Source organism: Medicago sativa, chromosome 3 (genome assembly GCF_051527215.1).
Source record: "Medicago sativa cultivar Bolivia chromosome 3, Bolivia_mono, whole genome shotgun sequence".
Lineage (NCBI taxonomy): Eukaryota > Viridiplantae > Streptophyta > Magnoliopsida > Fabales > Fabaceae > Medicago > Medicago sativa.
In genome coordinates this window covers 23027380-23047339 of record NC_140751.1, presented here as the reverse complement: position 1 = coordinate 23047339, position 19960 = coordinate 23027380, and the positions used below count along the sequence as shown (strand labels likewise).

General features: G+C 32.5%; 2 protein-coding genes across 3 annotated transcripts; one reads left to right on the top strand and one right to left on the bottom strand.

The window, feature by feature from the left end:
* The first annotated feature begins 1078 nt into the window (after positions 1 to 1078).
* On the top strand, positions 1079 to 2065 carry LOC146936455 (Bifunctional inhibitor/lipid-transfer protein/seed storage 2S albumin superfamily protein). Its single transcript, XM_085757697.1, has 2 exons — positions 1079 to 1459; positions 1849 to 2065. Exons 1-2 carry the CDS (start codon positions 1150 to 1152, stop codon positions 1860 to 1862), a joined length of 324 nt encoding a protein of 107 aa, XP_085613823.1. The 5' UTR covers positions 1079 to 1149; the 3' UTR covers positions 1863 to 2065.
* A 2020-nt stretch (positions 2066 to 4085) lies between these two features.
* LOC146936454 (chaperone protein dnaJ GFA2, mitochondrial-like) lies at positions 4086 to 14524 on the bottom strand. Of its 2 annotated transcripts, XM_085751280.1 has the most exons (19): positions 14364 to 14524; positions 14171 to 14264; positions 12668 to 12754; positions 12358 to 12440; positions 11727 to 11810; positions 11563 to 11601; positions 10809 to 10898; positions 10289 to 10339; positions 10116 to 10203; positions 9924 to 9988; positions 9735 to 9809; positions 9089 to 9161; positions 8360 to 8451; positions 8190 to 8261; positions 5334 to 5390; positions 5199 to 5247; positions 5022 to 5088; positions 4390 to 4492; positions 4171 to 4342 (listed from the first exon to the last, which is right to left on the bottom strand). In XM_085751280.1, exons 1-18 carry the CDS (start codon positions 14430 to 14432, stop codon positions 4393 to 4395), a joined length of 1335 nt encoding a protein of 444 aa, XP_085607406.1. In that variant the 5' UTR covers positions 14433 to 14524; the 3' UTR covers positions 4171 to 4342; positions 4390 to 4392. The 2 variants fall into 2 exon arrangements, with proteins under 2 accessions (XP_085607405.1, XP_085607406.1); XM_085751279.1 differs by having other exon boundaries at positions 4086 to 4492.
* Positions 14525 to 19960: the final 5436 nt, after the last annotated feature.

Sequence of the window (19960 nt, the reverse complement as noted above, 5' to 3'; positions counted from 1 at the left end):
AAGTATTCTAATTTTATACCATGTTACATACAAGGTTGAGTGTTGAATATGTCTTACATTAGAATAATTTTTGCATGGTCACAATCAAAAATCTAAATCATTTAGGACGTGTTTGATCTGTTAAAAGGTAAGTATTTGATGGAACATCACAAGATAACAACACATAACAAGGCAACACAACACAACACAACTCGTTTGATATGTTAAAATGTAAGTACTTTGAATAAATTTTTGTCTTATATAATGTTTGGTGGATAAAAAACTATTTTGGTATTGAAGACAACTTGTACTTGTCACAAAATTGTGATGTGGTTTACTGACATACAAGAATTTTAGTTTTTGTCATGTCCTTTGTACTTGTGACAAAAAGTTCTGATGTGATTTAGTGAGGAACAATAACTTCAGTTTTTGTTATGTCTCTTGCCCCTAGTTTGTCTTGTCTCTGAAACAGTTTTACAATCAAACACCGTACAACTATAGTGTTAGTTGTTTTGTCGTGTCCTTAAAAACACACACAAATATACATATTATTTAATCATTTCAATAATTAAAAAAATTCATTCCTTTTCTTCTACTTATAAATTCAAATCATTTGTCGTTGTGTCCATACATACATTCCTCCTTATATTATCTAATGATATGAATAAAAAAAAATATCTCCTTGTAATTAAATTGACTCACAATCTAATTTAAAAAACCTATGAGACCATAATTAATCAATTTTTTTTTTGGGTACAAATTAATCAATTATTTTATTACTAAGTAATAGGGAGTTAGGGAAAAATAATAAGAATAAGAAAGTACTGAATTACCCACACACACCCCTTACTATGTATTACAATATGCTCCTCTAAAAAAATGTATTACAATATTTTGTTTAAAAAAAAACTTCACAAATATTGGGAGAAATCATGAACTTCGAATCTTCTACCTGTGACCATAGTGTACCAATCGCATTGATGGTGACCTCTTTGGTGAAAATAAGCATAATCAGAATGACCCTTTTGGTTAGAACATGGTATCCATACCTTGTAACATAACCATATGCACATGTATATATAAATACAAAACCATAGTAACTCTACAAGCATAAATAGTATAGTAAAAAAGTGTTCATTAGAAAACACAAAACACTTCAAATTAACCAAGATGAAGTTTTTTATTAGCTATAAGACTATGTCCTTGCTAGGGTTTTTTCTAATCATGGTAACATTGGTGTCACAAGTTCAAAGCAGTCCTTGCTCAAGCACATTTTTCTCAGCACTTGTGCAGCTCATTCCTTGTAGGGGAGCAGTTGCTCCTTTTAGTCCAATTCCACCCAATGATGCTTGTTGTAATGCCCTTAGAGCTTTAGGTCAACCATGTTTGTGTGTTCTTGTTAATGGACCTCCAATTTCTGGTGTTGATCGTAACATGGCTTCTCAACTTCCAGACAAGTGTGCCACAAGCTTTGATCCTTGTGTGTTTCTTGTTTATCTCTCAACCTCTCTTCTATTTGTTTCTTGTTTTACTTTGAAAAATGGTTTTTTAAATCTTAACACTAAATTGTGATTTGTGAATATAACATGTTTTAATTTAAGGGATTATTAATTTGAAAATTTTGCTAATAGGCCACATGTGGACTAAAATGAATAACGGTTTGTAGAAGTGCTTAATTTCAAAGAGCAATTTGGTTGCTAGTGTCCTAAGATTTCAGGGATAATTTACTTTTTCATTATGACTTGACAATGTGACATATATAGTAATGTATTTGTGTGCGAATGAAAGAAGTTTCCTAACTTGAATGTGTAACATTTGTAATTATTAGCAAGTGAAAGTAGGATTAATTTTCTTTATCTCTTTATGCAGGTGAAATCATGTGATGAAGTGAAGTTGGAATGCAATTAGAAATAAACGTTTTTATTTTAGGCGTAATTTATGTAGTGCTTCTAAAAATAATGTTACCCAAGATGAGACTCATGTAATCTTAGGATTATGTTTCAGTCTGTGCTTTAGTTTTTGCTGTTTGTTCTCAGTTTTCAATGGTTCTGAAATAATAAAACGTAAGAAATTAATTTTCCAAAAATTGCAGTAGTCTTATGTCATGAGAAATGCTAATATCACACTCTCTAACACACCTCTATAACACACTCCAATTATAGTTCAACACGTCAGCCACTTTTTTTGGTCAATAACTTGCTATCAGTTTTATCAGAGTAACAAAATGACCACTAAATTAATTTCAATTGTTTCATCTAGTGGTAAAAATATGCCTTGAACTTGAAGGTTTTGAATTCAAACTCTACTTATTTACTTAAAGATGTTTCGGATTCAAACTTTGTCGGATAGGGTATTATCAGAAGAAGGTAAATTTAAATATTTTTATATACTATTTGAGCCTTAACATCTTCTATATTTTAGAAGACACCATCCCCAACATCCAAAGTTTAACTTACCATCTTTGACACCCCACCTAACCACATCTATCATCCAAAATTGACCTTGAAAGAAACAATGCTACAAAGATCCGAGTGTAATTTCATTGATACCGACTAAATGATAGATTGATGGATATACAATTATGGTTAAAAATTTAAGGGTTAATTATGTTTCTAGTCCCTATAAAATAGCGACCATGTAAGTTTAGTCCTTACTTAATTTTAATAGCATTTTTAGTCCCTATAAAAAAAAATTACTTATAATTTTAGTCCCTGCTAAAACAAAGTTTGATTAATTATCCTTAAACTCTTAAATTTTTGAACGATTTTTTTGAGACAAGATTAGAACACTATGAATGGTTCGTTTACTAAAATTTAGAATTTTCTGACATGAAATGAATTAAATATGAATTTTTTAAAACGACAAAAGTTAAAGATAAAAAGTAATAAAATCTGGATGTAGAAATCAAATTTTGCGATGATTTTTTGCGGACGAACTTTTAGTAATGTTCTAAACATGTGTGCAAAAAATTGTTCAAAAATTTAAGAGTTTAAGCATAAATTAAACAAATTTGAATTGAGTAGGGACTAATACTCAGTGCAGAAAAACAAAATTAGGGACTAAAAATGCTATTAAAATTAAGTAGGGACTAAACTTACAAGGTCGCTATTTTACAGGGACTAGAAACATAATTAACCCAAAATTTAAATGTAATAAAATCATTGACCGCTTTATTACCAAGTTATGTTAAAACTCATCAGTTTCTAGAGTGGTTTGTTGGTTAGATACATGCAACTTAACCTTTCAGAAGTCAGTTATGTTAAAACTACTGATCTAAAAAATATAAGGGTTAATTATGTTTCTAGTCCCTATAAAATAGCGACCTTGTAAGTTTAGTCCCTACTTAATTTTAATAGCATTTTTAGTCCCTAATTTTGTTTTTCTGCACTGAGTATTAGTCCCTACTCAATTCAAATTTGTTTAATTTATGCTTAAACTCTTAAATTTTTGAACAATTTTTTGCAGACATGTTTAGAACATTACTAAAAGTTCGTCCGCAAAAAATCATCGCAAAATTTGATTTCTGCATCCAGATTTTATTACTTTTTATCTTTAACTTTTGTCGTTTTAAAAAATTCATATTTAATTCATTTCATGTCAGAAAATTCTAAATTTTAGTAAACGAACCATTCATAGTGTTCTAATATTGTCTCAAACAAATCGCTCAAAAATTTAAGAGTTTAAGGATAATTAATCAAACTTTGTTTTAGCAGGGACTAAAATTATAAGTAATTTTTTTTTTATAGGGACTAAAAATGCTATTAAAATTAAGTAGGGACTAAACTTACAAGGTCGCTATTTTATAGGGACTAGAAACATAATTAACCCTTGTTTAATTTATGCTTAAACTCTTAAATTTTTGAACAATTTTTTGCAGACATGTTTAGAACATTACTAAAAGTTCCTCCGCAAAAAATTATCGCAAAATTTGATTTCTACATCCAGATTTTATTACTTTTTATCTTTAACTTTTGTCGTTTTAAAAAATTCATATTTAATTCATTTCATGTCTGAAAATTCTAAATTTTAGGAAACGAACCTTTCATAGTGTTCTAATCATGTCTCAAAAAAATCGTTCAAAAATTTAAGAGTTTAAGGATAATCGTGCAAAAAGAATGTCAATTCATGACTTGCAACCCCCTTTATGTTAATGAATATTATATACAACACAGACTAGGATACTGCATCAGCTGCATGAAGGACTGTCTTCTAACCTTGTAAATTAATTGAGAATTAGTGATTATCTCTTATGACGAGATAATATTACATATACTCAAAAGTGGAGGGGCAAAAATGAAAAGAAAAAAATAATTTAATACTTCTACAAAACTTCAATAGCAGGAGGCAGCTTCTTGCCCGATTGGCCACAAATTGATTGTAAATGATTGCCGACTGCATACTCTGCAAATGTTCTCAACCAGAAGCCGAAGCAGCTTTTCCTTTATCGGAAGATTCATATTGCTCTTCTTTCTGAAACTCTTCAATCAATTCCCGCTGTCTATCTGTCAGGTTTCTGGAACGATACAGAGAAACAAACATTTAAGTATCAAGCATACAGAAGTATCATACATACGAGTACTACAAGAAAAACAACTATTTCATGTGCATTTGTATCGGCAGCCCAGACCCCCTCGAAACTTTTACATGTTCCGACGGGCATTTCCTTCAGTGTCGGTTGAAACCTACTAATCCATCTCCGACGTTCAAGGCTGTAGGAAATAATTTTTCGTTTCTGAAGGGTTTGTCCATCAGAATGCACAACATTAAATAAGCGCACAGAAGACCTTTTGAACCAACAACAAAGCAATCGGAAATTACAAAAGTTGTATTTTTAACAAAATGCTTTACTTCGGTCTTTTCCATCGGAAGTAATTTCCTAAGCACTCTTCCTCCAGAAATGGTTTTCAATTAGTTCCTTTCTGTCAGAAGGGACGATTTTCCAACAGGTTTTTGTCGGTTCAAAGGGCTTCCGCGCTTCGGTAAATACTGTTTTTCAAGTTGTGTAAACCACATTGAATAATGACATCAAATCTAACACTCACACTGGGATGCTGACGTTAAAATGAACGTATTGATTGCCTAATGAGTTATACTTTTTGGTCTTGATCCCTGTTAAGAGGATGACAAACAAGTTAATGATAGTAAAAAGATGATCTCAAACTAAACTCCTTCAAAATGTCTCCCAAATTATCATCCATAAACAATATCAACTTGCTCACCTTTCTGTTTCAGAACCACCTTCTGACCGTGTTGTGTTCCAGGACGCACCTGCGAAACAAGACACCCCATTTAAACTTTCATCGGCTACTAAGACCAAAATGTGGTAAAACTTATACTGCAATAACACCACAAACCTTAACAACAACATCCCCAGTAAGAGTTGGGACCTGAATGGTTCCGCCCAAAATGGCCTGAAAAAAGACCAAGAAAATATAGATTATTTTAAGTGATGTTTAGGAGTACCATAAGGAAACACAGACAACTGAAGACATATTTGAGATCCAAACTGTGTGTGAACATGGAGCATCCAGTACCAATCACTACACATCAAAATAAATAAGAACAAATAAATCTGCTTAAAGCAGACAAATTGATACAAGCCATTCAGGAAATTTCAAACTACCTGTAAATTTCAGAGAGAATTCATAGAGAATTTCTTAACTAACTTTTGATCTGAACTGTTTTTCATTGATTAAACAGATTCGGTAACAAACAAGCATATATAGTAGTTCGATGAGTTAACTGCTATAGCAGATCGATCTATGGATGACTGACAGATGTCAGTCACTTAACAGCAGTCAAGTGCCAGCTGTATACAGCTGGCATCCTTCAACTAGCTAGCTCTAAACTAACTAAGCCTAACTAAACTGATTCTGAGTTCCTTCTCTTATACTACCAAACTCTCAAATTCACAAATTTTCATTTGTCATAATTGAAGATTGATAACTGACAGAGCTACTTTGATTTCACCAGTTCTAATTTATAAGACTTAAATCCTGAAGTCCAAATGAGCATGTTGGTCAATGATTCATATTGTGGAATTATTTAAGGGAAGAGTGGTGAAGGTAGCGTTGTAACATCTTTCAATTCTTCAATTTGGCACCTCAAATCGACATGGGATATAACAAGAAATGTATTTTGTAACCAATGACTCAAATAAACCAGCCCCAAAAATTAAGAAACTGTTATAATTGCCAAGTTTATTTTTTTTGGATTTATTTTCGTATAATTCTAATATTAAGAGAAAAAAAGTGATAAGTTTATTTGGTCAATATCTTCCTTGAAATTACATTATGCCTAGCAAATTAAGATGAAAACCTGAGAATAAAAGTTTGATACTAAATCCGTTCTAAAATATAAAAAAACCATTTTCAGTAATGTTTATGAATTTTAGTTTCAAATAGTTCGTGAACTTCATTATTTCCGTAAGTAACCATCAGTGCTCGATACCCTCCACCACCATTGTTGCCACAAAGTGGTCCCCTCCACCCCCGACACTTTCCACAATGGGACACTGTCACCACTCACCACTGCTTGTCACCCTCCACCTCGCAGCACCCTTTATAACCAGCATTGCGTGGCACCAACCATGGTCTCCACTCTCCACCATGTCATGTGTCAGTTTCCTCCATTGATATCACACCATCCAACACAATGGTTAGGAATGCAGGGGGTTACACTGGAAGGAGGGAGGAGAGTCATTAAAATAGTGGGGATGAAGATGTGACATGTTTTTTTGAAGTTAAAACGTTTATGGTGGAAGGTGAAATGAGAAGAATTTGCCCCTTTTCCTCACAAACTCACTTTCTTGAACTTCTCATTTACACTTACAAAAAACTTTTCATTTGCTATTTCAGCCTAAAAACAGTACTTAACTCTATTCAGTTCAAAATGATAGATCTACTAACGAGAGAGTTAGTTAAATAAGTTAATTAGGAAGTTAGTAGCAAAATGATAGATCTACTAACGGGAGTTAGTTAAATAAGTTAATTAGGAAGTTAGTAGCAAAGAGAGATCTCACAGATTATAACTTATAAGTAATAGGAAGGAGAAAGGAGTGACCTAGATCTTGCGAATAACCAGGGAATTTAAATTCTTTCCATACATTCTTCCTATTCTTAGAGCTGCTCCTGCATTGGAGCAGAATTGGGTATAGGGTTCTTGGTATAAAACATCACACTTTTTCTCCTCCCATCTTCTCCATTTCATTGCCCCATACCATCCCTTTCAATTCCAATGATATTCCATTATCACTGAAATCTCCAAACATATCCGACAGCATGGTTGTTAAGCGCGCACTGTAGATCATGAGATCATACGGTATCACGCGTTCTTCTCCTTCAACCGTACCAGCGCGGTGCAAAAAAAGTTGGAGAGGCCGGCGTGCAGAGGTAGATCGCAAGATCGTGGAAGCGGAGACCGAATTCGCACCTTTTGATCCATATGACCTGTGTTGACCTGGTTCGCGGGAAGATTTTGTTGCCCAAAACGACATGCTTTGAAGCACAGAGACATGAATGTTGAAAAGTCAACAATTGAGCATGCCTTTCACGCAGTGAATAATAAAAGCAGATTTATTATTTTTGGAAAGTGTGCCTGCTAAATGCTTGCTATTCTTAATTTTATTATTTAATGCTAATTTGCTAAGTTTATGCTTGCTATTCTTAATTTTATTATTTAATGCTAATTTGCTAAGTTTACTCTTTTAAATGATTTCATTGTTTTTAGCCTTAATAAATTTTATATTTAATATATTACTTCATATATAATTTAATACTTGTTTGCCTGCAAATCATTTAATTTTTTTTTTAATGACAATTATTTAAATAGTTAATTGGTTATTTATTTAAAATAGTACTTTCATTTAATCATATAATTTAATAATATAATACTCAATACTAGTAATATTAATTATTTTTCTTAATTATAATATAATTGTCTCTTTTCTAAAAAAAAAATATAACTGTCTCTGGTGGGATCTTACAATCCTTGTTACGATCTCACGATTTACAATTTTTCTATACTCAAATGATCTTGGGTAAGATCTCGATTTTGACAACTATTGCCCACGGTTACACCCTCATTGTGAAGCATCGTTTCGCGTTCAAGGTCCCCAAAAAAGAAAAAAGAAAGTTGGAACAAAAACAATCATGAAAATTAGTCCCCGTACAAGCTAAGGAATCAACAATTTCTTCCTTAAGGAACATTACCTGAGTGATGCTTAAAACAGTATCTACATGAATATCCGATCCTTCTCTACGGAAGACAGGATCTTCCCTGACCTGCAAGAAGATAAAGGATGAAAAAATGATCGGGGTTGTGATGAGATACAAAAGAAAAAGGGGAATGACCTCAACTATGAAGAGATTAATTTTTTTACCTTGATAGTAACATAAAGATCACCAGGTCGATCTCCTTCAGGATCTGCACCACCACTTTTGCAAACCCTTATGGTTTCATTGTTGTCAATCCCTTCAGATGTATAAATATACGTTAACGTAAATGTAAATGTAAATATAAATGTAAATTTAAATATGTAAACCAGTTAACTTTTTCCAAAAGTCATAAATCCTAATTGAACACAATGCACGAGCAATATGAAAAGGCAAATATTAATAATTGTCTTGTTTGGCACCATAATTGATGGAGTCAAATTATTCAAAAATCAGAATTCTGAATTATGCACAATATACTAGAAATTTCCAGCTCCTTTTTTTTTTTTTTGTTTGAAAAATTAGAAATTTCTAGCTCATTTCTGTTACAGCTTGTTCTCATCGTCGTATTAAAACTAATACCAAACAAATTTTATTTAGTCTGGAAAGTCGGATCTTATAGTTAGTGGAGTAACTATTATAGTCTCTGTTTTTTTTAACAAAAAATTGACTATATAATTTTTTTAAATATTTAAATAAATTAAAAAAGAAGGCAGATTGGCTCACATTAAGAAGCATCTAAATAAGAAATTATTATCTACATTAATAGATAGAGAGACTGTGAGACCAGTGAGCACAATGCAAAGAAATTGGTCTATGAGTTGATGTTCTCTCATTTTAAGCCATATGTCACATAATAGCAAAGCATCCCAAAATTCTTAAAAAAAAATTATTACCAGCCATAATATCCAATTTAACTGACTTGGTTGCTCTGGTAACCTTTGCACCCTTGCATGACTTGCAGAAACTCTGTTTTAAACCAGAAAAATAATAAGAAGCAAATTTAATAATATTTGTACAGAGTGTATTAGCTATTGGTACGAAAGACCAGGCATAGCCATATCAACATGCTTCAAGTTGAACCTATCATTATCTATTATTATGATTTCAGGGATACTCAGTTCACTTCCCTGTTGTCTTTCTACTGTCCAACATTCAGTTCCATACAATAATGCAAGCCTTACATTTGTCCAATAAAAGTTTCTTATACACTTGAGTGATATTTTACTGTCACATATTACCATTAAAACATTCCTCCATAGAATCAATACTATAGTTGAAATCCCCCTCTATCACTGTCATTTGGCATAATGGATCTAAGATACTTAAAACATGTGATTTGCGGTAATTTATGGTATTCTATGTTCACCAATTTTCACCTTATAAAAGAATCTGTTTGTTCTTGCTAAGTTGCATTCCATAAACTCTATTTTACTTATATATATGTTGTTTGAAACAATGTGTTTTCAAACTTGTCGCCGTATCTCTAAATTTTAATCAATCTCATCTCTAAATTTTAAACAATTGATTTGCACACCATACCTTGACAATTTTGCCAGATCCCTTACATGCACCACATGTAGTCTCCATCCTAAATACGCCAGCTTGTACAGATGTCTGCCGGATATATATAACATAGCCATCAAATTAACAAAAAAGTTAAAATAAAAACAAACATTAACATTGTTAAAGAAGGTTAAATTTTAATTTCAAGGCAAAGACAATACTGACCACTCCTGACCCTTTACAGCGCTTACAGGTTTCAGGTCTTGTACCAGGAGGAACCCCACTCCCACCTGCAATTGTTCAGCCAAAGAGAGAATGTGTGATCTTCAGGGCGCATAGTTCTTACAAACGGAACTGAATATGGTGGTGACACCTTAATTCATAAATATAGATGATGATAATAAGATATGAGCATACCACAAGTGTTGCAAATCATATCTGTTTGAAATGTAATGGTTTTGATGCATCCACGGACAGCTTCCATAAAGGAAAGTTCAACAAAAGTCTGAAAAATAGATTTAGATTTATCACCTCAAACAAATCCTTAACATACTGAAAGATGTCCAATCCAAATAGAAATAAAAACGAACCTTGACATCCTGTCCGCCAATGTTCCGATTAAAGAGGTCATGGAAAATATCCTGATCACAGTTGAGAGATTAATCAGAGAAGTAATATACATATACATTCTAGTCTTGAATGGAATGTATAACTCAAGGGACAATTATAATTATCGATAGAAATAATTTACAAAGTTTCTACTATAATATGAAAAGAACAGATACATAACCAAACACAATATAAATTAATATGCCTTTTACTGGGGAAAAAAAAGATTTTTGTACAAATGCTTGAGTCTTAAACATGGATATTTGCATAAATTTTTTTAAAACTCAATTGATCATTCTGTCTTTTGCCTGATGCAGTTGGATAGTTAGTGCTTGTAAGCATTTAACAATGAAACGTTAAACTAGAATGACTATTTATTATTGCTATAAAAGAAATCCTGATGAAATTTATACTACAATGCAGACTGGCCTAATAAAAAGGAAAGAAATCTACTAAAAGACAAGATTGATATAAAAGTTGAAGAGACCGGCAAGTTATTACAGGATTAAATCCAAAGCCACCGCCTCCAAAGGGACCAAAGCCACCATCTCCAGAACCATTTTCTCGGTTTACAAAACCTTCATGGCCAACCTACATATCCATGTGGAACTAATTTAGATGAAACCGGTTAAACATAAAAAATAAATAAGATAATAATAGCAATAGACTTAAAACAAATGTACCATTCATCCCCAATCCATTCCCTACTTTTTTCTCTCGTATATCTCTACAAATTTTAGGTTCAGTTCCCCAATCTCCATAAACAAATGTCCTTTACTTATGTTCTTATTTTCGTTGTTATCCAACTATGTGCTTATTTGTTACTGTTAATCTACAAATTACAGTCTAATGCATAAAATAAATTACATATCCTTTTATTTATCTCAACATAGTGATTGTAACTGGTATCAAAATACAAATTAATTAAATAATTACAATGGGTTCCCAAGAATTTCGAGAGTCTCGGGTCTCTCCCTTCCAAGAATTAGAGAGCTTGGTCTCTACCAACCAATAACCAGTCCCCATTAAAATGTCAGCCGACATTGTCCTTTAGATTTCCTACTTATCTAGTATAACTGCCTAGAAACATAACTGCCTCCTAATACGTAACTGTTGCACATTAATATAATAATTGTTGCCTAATAAAATAATAACTGCCTAATAATGTTTACTAATAATAGTAGGTCTAACACATAGGAACAAGATAAAATGTTCAACGAATTGACCAAAGAAAATTACTGGAAAGAAATTAAACCTGATCATACTCTTGACGTTTTTCCTCGTCCTTCAAAACCTACAATGCAATTACATAAAGAATGGGGAAGAAAGGCCGAGAGACCAAAAGTCAGTTCACAAATCATACAATAATTTAAAATAAACCACTAAATAGTATCAAGAACAAGAGCATTAAGGGCACACCTCATATGCCCTTGAAACTTCTTGAAATTTCTTTTCCGCTTCAGGATCATCTTTGTTTGTGTCCGGATGCAACTTTTTTGCAAGCTGAAGAACATAAAAAAAGACTATTAGAAGAAAAATACAGAACCATTTCGTGCAAATAACTTATGCTTGTCAAATATGTTCGAAGACAATATGTGAAGAAAGAAAGAAAAAAAGAGAGAAAGAAAGAAAGAAGGAAGGAAAAATGTGAGGTAACTATTCGCAATTTTTAGGCACAAAACATATGTGAAATGCAAACATTAAAATAATAATACAAGAAGACTTATATTCTGGCTAAGAGAGCTGTAAAAATGGTCTCAAGTGCAGATTTTTAATGCAATTTAGACTTCCTCGTGCAATTTAGACTATTATTTGTAGACAGCCACTTGAAAATAACACAAGTATCACAAACTAAAAAACTAACCCAGCATATGAAATTAGAAATAATTAAATTAGAAACGAAGTATGCAATGTGATCAATTTTAAGTTTTTAACAAGGAAATGCATAAGAAAATGCAAAGTTTTACAAGGAAATCAGTCTGGTGCGTGCCCCTAAAAAATATTTGACCTAAGAATAGATGTATATTGGCACTGGTTAAGTAAAACATACCCCATAGTATGCTTTCTTTATTTCAGAAGAACTTGCATTCTTACTGACACCAAGAACATCATAAAAGTCCTTTGCCAATGGAGCTGAAAATGCGTCAAGCGGACAAAAAAAGTCAGTGACATGTAATGGACAATAAACAAATACGCATACACTGATTCATAAATTCATAGATGTTAAAGACCGATAATTAAATATGACGAAACCATCTGCTTTGTCACCAAATCAAAATAATAATGGACAATGCAAGTCTTATATAACAAAATCAAGAACGAAATGGAAAACATAAATTAACAACAAAATTCATTTATACATGATCCATGAATGGATCTAGTTGCCCCCAAATAAGTATTTGCTGCTCCCAATAGCACCCAGTTCTTCAATTTAACACCATCTCCAACTGCAATCAGTATAAGGTGTGAAAATATTAGCAACAACATTAGCAGAAGAGTACAATATCAATCTAATTTATTTTTTATATAGTGAAAGAAAAGACTCGGGAACTCTGAAGCACCGACATTTCTGACCGAAGGCATGTTCGGTGTCCAACACGTGTAAGTGTCTGACACCGAGTCACCCACATGTCACTAACACATGTGATTATATTGAATTATGTCATTTTCCCAAATTATTATCCGTGTCGACTAGGGGTGGGAACAGGCCAGGCCGTCCGACAGGGGCCTATGGCCTAGCCTATTTAAAGCCTAGCTCGGCCCAGCTCGTTTATTAACAAGGCCAGGCTCAAGCTTTTTATAAAGCCTATTTAATTAAATAGGCCAGGCTAAGGCTTACAAAAAAGCCTATTAAGCCCGTCGGGCCGGCCTATTAAGCTTTTTATGTATAATATATCTTCCATTATTGATATCGTTGAAGTTTTTTTTCTCATAAACTCAAGCCTTCATAAGATTAGTTATTTAGTAGCACATATATTGTTGTGATTATACCTTCATAAGATTTCATTATTTAGTTGCAGATATATTCATGTGCTTTAGGCCTTCGTAAATTTTGGCCTATTTAGTAGTAGGCTTACATGTGTTGCTAGGCTTTGGTGTAAAATAGGCTTTTAAATAGGCTTTCGGGCTTTATCGGGCCTTTAAATAGGCCAGGCCAGGCCTCGAAAATGAGCCTATGACGGGTAATAGGCCAGGCTCAGGCCTATAATTTTTGAAGTAGGCCAGGCTTAGGCCTTACAAAGCCCGGTCCGGCCTAGCCTATTTCCACCCCTAGTGTCGACGAGTCAGTGTTCGTGTGCTTTTCCATGTCTTTTTTTCATAACTAAGGGTCGTTTTTTACAGATTATAAAAAAGATGATCTTGATATTCAATAATTTAGAGATTTTTTTAAAAAGGAGAAGTTGTTTCGTGTTTGTTTGCCATAATGAAACTTACTTAAAAAAATATATCAAGTATAAAAAACGATTTTACAGAGAAGCTACTCAACAATATAACTTCTCATTTGAAACAGACTCTAGATTAGTTTTAAAAATCATATAACAAAGAGAAGAATAAAAAGTGATTATTTTTCTTAAAAAAAAGTGATTTCTGTAACAAACACACTCTCAATTCATCATTCAAATACAAACTAGAATTACATCAATAACAATCAAGTCAATTAAATCAGGGGAAAAAAAAACAGAATTTTACTCCTATTCCATCAATTTCAAAACTTCTAAAAGTAATTATTTTGGTTAAAAAAGTGATTTTTTCACAAAAACAAAAAACTATAACAAACACCCTCTCAATCCATTGTGAAAATAGCCAAATCAATCAAACCAGCATGATAAAAAACAGATTTTTACGTCTATTTCATCACATACCATTGTGAAAATAATTTCCAGTAACTTTGGAAGAACGATTGCATAATCCTGAATTCAATGTCCTATAACCCCTTTGCAACACTCCTTCATATACCTGAAATTCACCAACACCACCAAAAAATCAATCAAAAAAAAAAAACTTTCCATCAAAATTTCTCAAAAAGCGTAATCGAGCGAGAGTGAGAGAGTATACGGATTTGCTTCGGAGGAGATTAGGGGAGAGAGAACGAAGAAGAAGCTTGACGCCATTGGAGCGAACCATTTGGGGAAGAAGATTATTAGGGTTTATGAATCTAAACCCTAAATTGAAAAACCCTAATTTTTTTGAAGAGTGAAACGAAGGTTCTAGTGTTTAAGAAAGGATTTAACAGTGATGAGAGAGTTTAAAAAAGTTTCTTATTATTATTAATTTTTTATTATTTATTATTTTTTGTTTGTAGCAATACAAAGGAGAAAAAAAAGGTGTCTGAAAAAATTATGAAATTGGGTAAATCTTGTGGGAGACGCAAAATGCTTCTCGTTGGTGTAGCTTTCCAATTTGGAGGTAAGGATGGGATGGTAATTTCACTTGGAGAGGATTTGGTTTGTGTGTAGGAGAGTGTGACTGCACCTCAGTCTGATAAATTGGACGGTTTAGATTTTAAGATTGTATTTTAGATTAATAGTAGTATGTTTGATCTGTTCAAAAAATAGAGAATTTAATAAATCAACTTTAGTTGTCCAATATTTAAATGTAAACTATTACAAGGAGATATGAGACAAGACAAAAACAAAAAAAATTCTTGTAATTTAATAAACCATAACACAACTTCTTCTCCCAAGTACAAGTTGTATAAGATAAAACTTGACTTATCTTGTTCAATATAAGTACAAATTGTTCAATATCATAAAAGTTTGTCATGTGATATTTTGTCCTTTGTTATGTTGGTCTTATCTTGTTGTTTTGTCAAGTACTTGACTTTTACAGATGAAACACATCCTAAAAGCAAATAAATTATCAGCTTTAAATTTGAGTCGTTGATCTTAAATGGATGATTCAGATGTTCTAAATATATGTAGTTTGACTATACTTAACAAATATATACACACACACACACACACCTAGGAAATTGGATTTGATGTCGTCATTGACCCATTCACAGAGTTTAATCGTGGCATGATTGTCAAAACTGAATGGATAATTAGGGGTTTGTACTAAACTTGGTTACTGTTTGTGTAATAGTTGGATAAATCTCAAACTTGATGATTTAAATCTAAAAAAATAAATAAATAAAAGGCTTAAATATGTTTTTCGTCCCTGCAAATAGGGTTCGTTTAAAATTTCGTCCCTGCAATCGCTAATCCTTTTTTTTTGCCCCTGCAAAGTTTAATCAGTTAAAAATTCGTCCTTTGACCAAGTTAATGACTGCCACGTCATCAAATTACCAAAAATGGCATGGGAATTGACGAAAATACCCCTGGCTTATTTTTTTTTTCCTTCAAAAAAAAATTTTTCCAAAATTTTGATAATTCTTTTTTAAATTAAAAAAATAATTAAAAGTCAAAAAAAAATTCGGAAAAAAAAATGTTAAAATTAAAACTGAAAAATTTTCCGGAAAAAATCGGAAAAAAAATTCGGGAAAAAATTGATTTTTTTTTGAAGGAAAAAAAACAAAAAAAAAATAAGCCAAGGGTATTTTCGTCAATTCGCATGCCATTTTTGGTAATTTGATGACGTGGCAGTCATTAACTTGGTCAAAGGACGAATTTTTAACTGATTAAACTTTGCAGGGGCAAAAAAAAAGGATTAGCGATTGCAGGGACGAATTTTTAAGCGAGCCCTATTTGCAGGGGCGAAAAACATATTTAAGCCTAAATAAAAATCGGGATACTTAATAGAACAAATTTGGACCCCTGTTTTTCGAAATTATCTTTCAGTAACTATTATTTATATCAAAATAATGTCATTTATTGAATATGGTCATGTTGTTCTAGGAAAGCTACCTTCAGACGTCTCTTTTAATTTGGAGTTTTATACCATGCATTGAAGGGTTTGCTTACTACAAGCCAGTTGTTTCAGTTGATGGAACATGATTGTATGGTAAGTATCGTAGGGCGTTACTAATTGCAATGGCTCAAGATGGGAGGAGCAATTTCATTCTGATATCATACAACATTGTTTAGGATGAGACATATGATGCATGATTTTTCTTCCTCCAACGCTTGCGATTATAGGTCACACCCCCAACCCGACATGTGCTTGATTTCAGATAGACACGAGTCAATCAAACATGTTTTTAAACGTCTAAATAGTAATTGCCATCATGAGGACTTTCAAGAACACATAGCGTAAAACTTCATAAGGACTTTTGAGAGCACAAAGATGAAAAAAATTGTAACAAATATGGGTTAGTATTTTTTTTATAAATATTTGTGCGTGCGCGTGCACTCCCTCACACACACAAAGATTAGAGTGCTTGATTATGACATTGCATTTTAGGATCTCAAAAAGGATTTGGACATTTGGAAAATATGATTTAGAGTGCTTGATTCTTGGATTGTAACTGGTAGTAATGAGAATCAACATATGGAACTTATTATTTGTGATGCAAAGGTTAGAGGAGGTAATTAAGATTTGTTGTAATTTCCTTTATGATTTATCAATGTTACTTATTAGTGTACATTTTGATTTATTTCTGGTTTTTGGTTTCTTTTTCGGATTTAGGGTGCTCGAGTTCATGTAATAACTTGATATAGAGAATTGGAGAACTAGAAGGCTTTGATCGAGGAAAACAAGACTTATACTTTGTATAATTGTCATGTGTTTGATAATGACATTGCATTTAAGCCCGTTGACCATCCCTTTAAGGTTGTTTTTGGTTCTGGTACAAAGGTGCAAAAGGATGACAAGTTAACTAACATTCTTACTCATGAATTTCGCTTTAAGTCATTTAAGGAAATTCAAGATGGAAAATTCAAAACTGATGTTTTATGTGCTTTAATTTATTTATGTGTTTTCTTCGATTATAAAGTTCTTATAGATGTATTTTTTTTAAGAAATCATCGGGCTTCTTCATGAGATCATCAAGACAACGCCAATTGGGACTGGAAAGAAATCGTGTACGAACATTGTGTTGAGAGATGAAAGGTATTATTTTCTAATTTGTCAGCATCAAATGATAGGATTTTGTATAGGTTTTATAATGACCTTAAAGATGTTTTTCCTTATGTAGTGGGAATATGGTTGACGTAACACTATGGAAAAAAATACTTCGTAGCTTTATCATGTACCATCCATTTTGTAGACAATGACAAGCCAAATATATGTAACAATTGGTCAGGTTCGAGGTTGCTCATCAACTTACATCATCTGGTTGTTGAGAAGTTTAAGACTTAGTAAGTTGCATTATGATTTCACAATAAAGTGTTAGAGTAAGTTATTGTTGGAACATTGTTGTGAAGATGGAAAGAAATTGGAAAGGTTGGAAGATTAAACACCGATTAATTAAACTTTGATCTAGTGTTGTGTGAATTGAAAAAATAGAGTGTAGGGGTCCCACATAAAATAGAACACACACATTAGTAGTGTTTAAATAGTAGTATTTAATTTTAAATACCTGATAATGATGAAAATAACAATTATTATTATTCTTTATTTCAGCTAATTTTGTGGGTTTGTTTCTTTTTGAACTTATCCGATTAGTTTGTTACTTGAGTTGATCTGTGGGTTACTTAATTTTTAAGTTTACTTAATTCTTAAGTTTCTCCAAATTAGTTACAAACTGTCCCTATAAAAGGAAGAGTTTCATTAAGTTGTCGGGAACTCTTTCTCTCTTATCCCTTTCTTGACTTGTGTTGACGAGTCTTTCTTCTCTTCATCTCCTTTTTCTGTCCCTTCGGAATTAAGAGTGTTCTTAAGACCATAGTCCCTTTACGGTTTAATGTCCCTTCAAAATTAAGAATGGTCTTAAGTTCATAGTCCCTTCGATAATTTTATGTCCTTCGGAATAAATGATAATTTAAGATCATGGTCCTCTTTTTGGTATAATGTCCCTTCAAAATTATGAATGATCTTAAAATATATTCTTCTTCGACTCTTGAAGAAGTTAGACGATAGAATGGTGTAAAACCATATTTGAGTGATCATAGTATCATAGTTGGAGAAGTTAATAATTAGAATGGTGGTAACACCATATTTGAGTGGTCTCAGCACCATAATAGAGTGATAACAGTACCATATTAAAGTGGTTTTAGTATTAAAAGAATGGTCTTTGTACCATATTGGAGGTGTAATTCTCGAACGGTTTTCTACAGTGCAGTAGTTATTCTGGAGACAACGTGGTTGATAGTCTGTCTTGCACAATTTTGGACAGTGCCACGAAACGTCTTAAAGAGAGCGACCTGGTCGTGACTCAACCTAGTAACAACTTCGGTAGATAATAGAATTTGGAAATTCAAATACAACAGTTTGGAAATCCAAAAACAACAGTTATGATTTCACAATCTGATTTGATTGTTTTTTGACCATGTTTCTTGAATAGTTGTCGTGACCTTAACACTTCTTAAGCTCAGAGTCAAAACTTCAATCAAAACTTAAGTCAGGGTTCAGCTTCTTCTCAACATACTTAGTACAACGATTTTTCCAATATGTCTCAAGTTAGACCAATTGCTGAATTTAGAAACTTAGTCAAAGTTTGCTTTTTTAATGCACAAACATGCTTTGAGTTTTTTTTACGCAGAAATTAAAAATACATTTATTCTTTATTTCATTTGCATAATTTGTGTTAGGATACATATTGCATCACTATTGAGAAAACAACTAAATTCAATCCTAACCAGTTTGGATGATATTATGAGAGTTGCACCAAATGTTTGAAGATATCAAAGTCAAATGATGCTAGCTATTGATTTACATGCGGGAGTGATGCTTAATTTCCATTTGTTTCAACAATATTAATTGGTCAACGAGTTACTATAATCCACATGCATGCATTTATCTAAACTTTAAAGAATTTGGTAAATGTTTTAGAAAGGTATATATATCTAAGACTTGTGAGATATGTTTGATTGATTTTCACATTTATGAGGGCAACAATTTCTTAAAAAGATGCAGTTATTTCCCTTAATTTGCTCATTTCTTCATTATAACGAAGATTTTAAAAAATACAATATTCAACTCGTGCTTCGCATGGGTTTGTAACTAGTTTGTAATAAGAAAAACTATCCTCAAGCACCACATATTATTTTCATCTAATCTCTTGACATACAACTTTTTTTATTTTTTATATCCTATTAAAGAATGATTGGTTTCAATAAGATTGTGATTTTGTTGTGTAGTTCCTTCGATGTTTCTTCTCTGCTACTTATGCATACATGTGTGTGAGAGTGATTTTAGTGAAATAATGTCCCACTTGCAAAGTGGCATTTAACATGGGAAAGTCTGAAACTTTCCCACCATGGTCAGTTTGGTTTTGACCATTTGATTAAAAGTAGACCACAATATTATCATGTTCTCTTAATACTAGATATTTTTGACACTCTCTTTCCCAACCATCCTCTCTCCTCCATCCATGTCTCTCTCACCCAGCACGAACTCCCCTTCAAAAATTCTTGGTCATTGTGGGTTTTGTAGTGACAGAGGTTAAAGGACCTGATACGGTTGAGAAGTCAAGGTGAACGATTGAGTTAAAGTTGTTGTTGTTGTTGGTTTGGTCGTTTTTGGGTGGACCATTGAAGCTAGAAGCTAGAGCTATGGTACCTATGACAAGGTTTACAATATGATGAAAATAGAAGAACGTGTGAACTATGTAG